Raw genomic sequence first — 8,042 nt, 5'->3', positions numbered from 1 at the left:
TCCTCAAGTCTGTCAAGGCCCTATGATTTAATTCTTGACTTTGAAAAAAATACATTGTTTTATTTGTTTTTTATTAAACCGTATAGACATGTTCAATTTGAAAAGGTCAATTTAAATCAGAGGTGTCCAAGGACCGTTTGAAACTGAATAAACGTCAAAATAAATTTGTTCACGTAGCGTTTTGACCATTGACGTACAAGTTTCATTTGACGTTTGTTCGGTTTGAAACGGTTCTTGCACACCACTGTGATTTAAATCAGAGTCGTGCGAGAACCGTTGAAACCGAATAAACGTCAAATAAAACATGTACGTCAATGGTCAAAACGCTACTATAACAAACTTATTTTGACGTTAATTCGGTTTCAACGGTTTTTGCACACCTCTGATTTAAATTAATCTAAAATCACCAGTTGAGTGAAAACGTTTTTCCTAATAGTCTTGGATTTTTCATCTACTTGTCTCGCAACTCTGTGCACGCCACACACTTTTCTTCTTGTCCGCCCCCCGCCTTTACATTGCAGATAAATGTCGCCACAGAGTCTACCAGCTATTGTAGGAATTTCCTTCTATTCCAAAATACTCCCGAAAAAATAACGCAAAGCTCCAACTTCCGTATCTAAAAGCGTTAGAGCAAATATGGTTTAAAAAACAAACAGAAAAACAATTTAAAATAATCCCAAAAACTGCAAGAGTGTAGGAATTTGCAGAGAACAGCATGAAAAAAGAGATAGTTACATAGAAAGTCATTCAAACATTGTTTGACAATGTTGGAATATTTTTCTCTTCCTCCAAAAAATTTTCCCATTGTATTGTACAACACGAGTTTTCCTTCGCACCTCCACCCTACTGATGCACCCGTCCGTGTGCCCTTCGTGTGACACTCGGTGGAAAATCGTACGGATATGCGCATGAAAAGTCCACCGAGGAGCAGCCGCCTGCTGAGACAGTACGACAAATGAACGCACAGTGTCAGTTGGAAAAAAGCTCGTGAGAGAGTATTTTCCGCGGTCTTTCCAATTTCACATGGAAAATAAACTCACCATCTTTTCACAAAGGGTGAAAACAAAAAAAAATTATACTTTTCGTATTTTTCGGAACAAAGAAAAACAGTGTTTTCGCAAATGAACAAGAAAAGAGTTTTTCTTCAGTGAAAAGAAACAATTAAAAAAAATCCGTTGTTTGCTTATAAGTTTTCCCAGTTTATTGCAATTGAGTTTCCCCAGTGAGTGTCATAGAAAGGAACAATAATTTGGGCTAAATTTAAAGTTTTCGGTACAATTGTGACTAATAATAATTTGTAATCTTTAGTATTCATCCCCCTTGTATTTAGTCTAATCAAAAGTTTGGATTCTGTGCACAAGGAACGTTAGTGAAGTGATTAGAATAAAAAAAAAAACATCGAAAGGCGGTTGAGTGAAAATTTTTTTGTCTCCATGGGGGAAAACCATACACTTGAATGGTCGATGGTTCTGCAAAAAAAGAGCGCCCAAAATCGATTTTTCCTTCAGAGCTTTGTGCTTTCACCATCAAAAATCGTTTTCGCACGAGAACAATAGTCAAGTAACCTCCCGTGGAAAATTTAGTTACGGAATTTAGGTATATTTTAGACCTTCAGAGGAGTGATTGTGGTTCATTTTAAAATATTTCATTAAAAACATACAATAAACCAAAAAATACCTTCTGTTCTCAATTGTTTTTGTGCTAATATCATGCTATTTATGGTTATTAATCTCATTTTGCATTTCATCAGGGAAGTCAAAGAAACCCAATTCGTGGAAATAATTAACCTTTTCATAAAATTTCTTCAAGGGAATTGCGCAAAATAGGGAAAACCGTTCAGTACGGGAAACGTTTTAAAAGGAAATTTACAAGACAGAATACAAAATTCATAGAGTTGATTGAACTTCATAGTAGGCCTGATTCGTTTTTACACTTAGCCCTCTGTTATATAAATGACAGCTGTCAAACTTTCCAAGAATTGACATAATTCTCCTTGACAGAAGGATTTTTATCTGTCATTTTGTCAAATAAAAGGTTAATTCGTAAAGTTTAAGGATATTTTAAGTTTATAAGACTTTGTATTACACAGAATACAAAATTGATTGAATTGATTGGTCTTGTTTATTAGGCTCAATTCGCTCTTATACTCATCCCTGCGTTTCCCGTATGACATCTGTCAAATATTCCTACATTTTGTGTAATCACAGGTTATTTCGTAAAGTTTAAGGTTATGTTAAGCTTGCTTCGTATACACAATGCAAAATTGATTGAGTTTGTTGAATTTTTTTATTAAGCCTAATTCGCTCTTATCCTCAAACACAACTCTCTTTGACGGATGGTAGCTATCAAACATTACGAGAATTAACATAATTCTCCTTGACAAAGGGACTCTTATCTGTCATTTTTTTTTGTCCCAAACATCTGAATAACTGAGAGTCAAATACAATTGTCTAAAGGTTAATTCGTGAAATTTAAGGTTATGTTAAGCTTATAAAGTTTTGTATACACAGAATACAAAATTAATTGAGTTGGTTGAACTTGTTTATTAGGTATAATTGGCTCTTATACTCTTCTTCTTCTATTTTATGTAAGGCTCCCAAGAAGCAAAATAGCTGCCTTATAGAGCCAAGTATTAGACAAGTCTTTTAGTGCACTTTTAAAGTGAGAATTTTCTGTTGAAATTCCTATAGAAGTTCTTAAGATCCTTAAGAGTGCGCCACTTTACTTATAGTAATCTCAGTGATGGAACCAAGAGCATTGTAAGCAAATAAAAAGATTTTTAGTTCTATAGTGCCTTACTTAGGGAATTCTACAAGACTACATTAAGAAAAAAATGCTTCTTGGGCTGTCGGACTCACTCGGGTCCATATAGCCAGATCTTATACTCATCCCCATCGATTCCCGGATGACAGCTGTCAAACATTCCAAGAATTCACAATTCTCCTTGATGGAAGGATTTTTATCTGTCATTTTTATCCCCAAATCATTTGAATAATAGAAAGTTATGTGTATTTGTCTAAATTGTTAAATCGTAAATTTTCTGGTTATGTTAAGTCTGTTTTGTACACCAGAATCTAGTACAGTTCCCACTTTTTTATTCCGATCCTACACTGAGAAAAAAAGAGTGTACGATTAACATTTTTTCCTCAGAAATTTAACACTTTTTATGTGTAAAAATATATCATTTTTTAATTATTAAGAGTAAAATTAACATGAAAAAGGTTAACTTTAACCCCCAATACACCTAAAAAGTGTAATATTTACACCGGTTTCGGATCAATACTGCAGGATAAAATTAACATTTCCGGAATGTTATTTTAACTTTTTCGGATTTCTCTCAGTGTAGTTATTGGTATGACATCCTTGCGGTTTTATTTTAAACAATTTTGTAAACATTTTGCAGAATTAATCTGTGAATTTTTTGTTTAATAAATGGATTATAACGATTATAGGAACAAAGAATTTTTAAAAACTATTTTTAAAAATCTATAATAATTAAATTCAAAATTTTTGGGGTTACGTCAAACATAACCTTAAATTGCAGATAACCTTAAATGCACAATCATAGAAGTTTAATGAAATATTTTCACAATAATCCGGACATTTACAGTTAAATCTGTCCTAACCCCAAATCATCGTGTACGAATGAACATACTATCGGCTAAAAGTGTCATCAATTTGCACATAAACAATGAATGAGTGACGAGAAGGTGGGTTGATGATAAAGATGTCTTCAATCTCGGCTCAGGGAGTCGTTGAGCGCGCGTCCGCCGAACTATCGAAGCGCATCAACGGCCTAGGGCTAAGAAAGCACCACGGCGCCAAGGCGAGTGTCATGGAGCGCGTCACAAATGTCCTCTGTGGCGGAAGTAGTGGCGGCCATGCGTCCGCCAATTCAATCAATGCTCCAGAAAAGCCCTCCCGAATGGCCGCTATGAAGCTAACAGTGACTAAGGGTGCACCAGGACCACCTAGCCATACAGGAACACCCCAGGCGGCTCGGAAAAGTCCGCCAGCACCACCAATTCACACAGTTGAGGAACTCGTGATGGACGAACGTTTCTTAGGTCGTTTCTTCCTCTACTTCAGCCCTCTAGAACGGTGTGTCCTAGCACAGGTGTGTCAGAAATGGAGAGATGTGCTATACCGTAGTCCACGGTTCTGGTCGGGACTGCTTCCGGTGCTACAAAGTCGTGAACTGCGTCAAGCGAGTGGTCAAGATCGCGTAAAGCTCTACAACTCTCTCATTCGCCGTGGTTTCCATGCAATATGCCTCCTGGGCGCCACCGACGAGGACGCTCTTGACATTGTTCACTCCTTCCCGCTCGCCTCCAAACACATCCATTCCCTAAGTCTCCGGTGCTCATCCGTCAGCGATCGAGGACTTGAAGCACTGCTTGATCATCTTCAGGTGAGTTTTAAACAATTTTATGACACTTATATGATTTTTTACGGCTCCAAAGGATCAAAAATGTATTCCAACTTGTCAATTGATTTTGACACTAACTCACGTGCAACTAACTTCAGAAAAAAAATTCAATCCGAAGCAAACTTTCGACATTTCACAAAACTTTGTACATAGCATCGTACTTAATAATCACACGTTCTCCCAACTTAAACTCAACTCTGTTTTAAATGGTAGTCTTTCACTTCACTCACTTCTACTCATTCCCTGTTTTGTGGTTTTCCTTCGTTGGAAAAGATGCTCCATATCACCAGAAGACAATTAAAAGTGAAAACATTTGTACATTGTACTACAAATACAATTCCGAGAATTAGAAGACACGGACTGCTAACCTCGAGGCTACGGGAGCAAACATGGAAGATTGTATTTCGTTGAATTTTCAGTTATACCGGTTATGTACATTTCATCCAGATTCTATTCACAATAGAATTGTTGTAAAAATCATATATGCACTGAGTTTTTCAGCATGGATTTTCTTGTTCAATACCAAGAATTATAAACAGGGTTTATCAACCGAGACATAAATTTAATATACATGGGAGTTTTCCTGGAAACGATTTATTGAAATGAAAATAAGGTATAAAAATGTTCATAGGTAATAATGGGGGAAGGGAATTCCAACAGTGCTTTGCATTTTGGTGTAAATGCATTAAAATCAGCATTCGTAGTATTTTAAATTCGATATGTGCTATTTTTACACTCACTCAGATGTTAAATCAAAACATTATTTTATACCAAAATGAGTATCGGGTTACATCTTCAGCGTATTCAATGTTTTTTTTTTTAATTTCATTCCGGGGTTCATAGCGTAGTTTTCGTAGGTATCGCTTACACAGCAAAAAGTACTTTCGTGGGTAGAACTTAAGCTCTCATAAGGTTAATTTTAGCACAAACAGGTTTCAATTTAACACATATATTAAAATTTTAAAAGTTATAAATTTCAAAACTAATGATTTTTTTTTCTAAAATTCATCTCAACACTTGTGGGTTCAATTTTACCCTTAAAAAAACATAATTCGGCTTAATGTAAAATAAGTGATATTTTTAATTTTTAAGCAAATTGAGATGAACCCTCTAAAAGTGGTCAAAACGGCTTGAATTCTTTAGGTAATAAACTAAAATTTTCTAATGAATAAGAATTAATCTAATGAATAAGACAAAGAATTTTGAGTTCTGTGTATTTATCAGTCACTGCATGTGACATTTTTGAGCCTTTGGGGTCAAAAGTGAGGTATTTGTGAGGTTAGAATTTGACGTCAACTGAATATTTTACGACAAAGCGTCCAGTCAATGCTGTCATCTCTTCTTTCACAAAAATAATTATAGTACTCTGACATTCGTGAGGGCGGGACCGAAATGTCGCACGGATTAAGAAATCGATAAACATATAATCTTTTTAAATCCATCAATTATTTTTCTTTACTTAGTAAATTTGTAGAGTGGACCCTGACCTGACCGATGCGACATTCTCCTAGAATATACGTTCCTAAAAAGTCTGAGCAAGAAAAAATCATCGTAAATTAGTGCACACATTTGTTTTAACAAAACCTCCAAAACCTGAGACAAACGTCAACAAAATTTTGACAATTCAACTGTCTCACAGATTTTTTTATGACATCGGATTGAAGAGTCCACGGATGAGCGAGAGTCTACTGTAGCTTGATATGAAGACAACTGCCATTTATACAGATCATGCTTTTACATATACGAGAAATGTCAAAGAAATCCCCCTTCTCGCATTGGTTTTTATCTGTCATTTTCAGTCCCAATTACTCGAATATCGAAAAGCACAATATAGGGTGGAATGAACATCTCTTCGACAGGCAACCCCTATTGACACTTTTGTCAAAATGTCGAAATTTATTTAATGTATCTAGTAAAATGTAAGTAATCTTTCCGTACAGAAGTAGATCTTGATAAATTCGAAAATCTATTTGAAGACCAAAAAAAGAGACTTTCTTACTTCTTAATATTATCGCAAGGTGACGGAAGTTACATTCTGTTCGAATTTCAAAGTCCTCAAGTGTCAAAATGTGACAGTCTTCACATTGTATGAGAAAAAAAAACTGAACAACGACGTTTATTGTTCTTGCCCCAGTATTTAATCACTCCATAATCACTGAGTAACTCTTATGCCAGCTTTCTAGTGTGATTTTTGATAAATTTTCCCCACCTTGTTCGAAAATTTAGTATGAAAATTCGAAATTGAACTTGAATTGTTCGAACTTCAACGACTTTTTGTGCAAATAGAGTTCAATTTACCTTTTATCCAAGACACTATTGGAGAATCAAAATCTACTTCAGCTTGGGCTCAATATGACGTTTTTCATTAATCTATGGTTTTCGATAAGGATAGGTGTTCAAATTTCGTATTCAAAATGGTACAGAGTAGGGTGTCAATAGGTCCTGACACAAGTTCTTAAAGTGTCAATAGGTATACCTTTCACCCTATGCCATTTCAACGCATATTTCTTGAAGTAACTTTTCTTACTGCTCATTTATTAAAGATGATATTCTCTTGTTTTCGAGTTTACAAGATACTTTTTATATCAAAACATGTAATACGCTAAGGTAATAAATTTTTGAGACATTTACGCCTCATTTTATGAATAGATACTTGAAAATATATCGGTAATTGAAAGTGACATGATATTCTTACTTTCAGCAGTAATATTGCTTCCTCAAGTAAACAAAATACCCAATGTTTATTGACTTTCGCAATCATGAGGAGAAGCTATTCGTCCCATTTGAAACCAATTACCCAAATCGGTGTTGAAGAAACACTGAAAAGGCGTAATTGTTGAATAAATTTCTCCCCCAATTTAATTCACTCAATAATGCATTAGCCCAAAAAATATGTCCAACTCTCCCCCTTCTATATCAATCCCAATCTTACTATAATCAATGAATCACGCAGAAAGGAGAACATGCGGAGGAGCATTTTTGTGCAGATGAAGAAGATAAATTGTGAGAGAATGGAATGTGACCAAAATTTCAAGAGTGATAAACCTCCTCTGTCTCAATGCAGAAAAGATACTTGGCACAGTGCCTAAGCTCTATCATTCTGTTTGCTGACTTCTAGCCCTTTTTCTGTGCCGGCCTGAAATACACCAAAATGATCAGGAAGTCAACGTGTGAAAAAGTTAGTAGGTGAAAAATTTCACATAAGATAGTGGCATCAGTGAAATGCAAGAAGAACTCAAATGAGAAAATGCAAAAAGAAAAAGTTCTACCATGAACTTTTATTGTGAATCTGCAGAAGCTTTTATGCCATGGCACTGAAATACACAGCGCGTGTGATTCAGAAATAGAAATTCTGAGAAAGTCTCCTGGTTAATTGGACTCACCCACACAGACGTGCCGACAGGTATCTACTAGATAAAATAGCATTAAAGAACCATTTGGAGGCATATATCCTGGGTGTCCTGGGTCTATAATCCACCCCGCGGAGTGCGTAGGTGGACGCTGATGAGAATTTCCATGCTAAATACCATCCGCATTTCACTACATAACCCCGCGCATACCCCGCATTCACTTTACCCCAATTCCTAATTGCCAGATTATACCACTCTCAACG

The 8,042-nt window shown here is 35.7% G+C and overlaps 1 protein-coding gene across 4 annotated transcripts in view; it reads left to right on the top strand.

Moving 5' to 3' along the window:
- Positions 1 to 578: 578 nt before the first annotated feature.
- Positions 579 to 8,042, top strand: part of LOC129802188 (F-box/LRR-repeat protein 16) — a 66,524-nt gene continuing 59,060 nt past the window's right edge. The window contains exons 1-2 of one of the 4 annotated variants that reach the window (XM_055847822.1): positions 579 to 1,596; positions 3,611 to 4,411. In XM_055847822.1, coding sequence (XP_055703797.1) covers positions 3,719 to 4,411 — 693 coding nt within the window. In that variant the 5' untranslated portion in view covers positions 579 to 1,596; positions 3,611 to 3,718. Of the gene's footprint in view, positions 1,597 to 3,544; positions 4,412 to 8,042 lie in introns of all 4 variants that reach the window. The other 3 variants (XM_055847821.1, XM_055847823.1, XM_055847820.1) reach the window with 3 other exon arrangements.

Source organism: Phlebotomus papatasi, chromosome 2 (genome assembly GCF_024763615.1).
Source record: "Phlebotomus papatasi isolate M1 chromosome 2, Ppap_2.1, whole genome shotgun sequence".
In the NCBI taxonomy this organism is placed as follows: domain Eukaryota; kingdom Metazoa; phylum Arthropoda; class Insecta; order Diptera; family Psychodidae; genus Phlebotomus; species Phlebotomus papatasi.
Note: the sequence above shows the minus strand (reverse complement) of the source record. Positions and strands in the feature narration are given on the sequence as shown.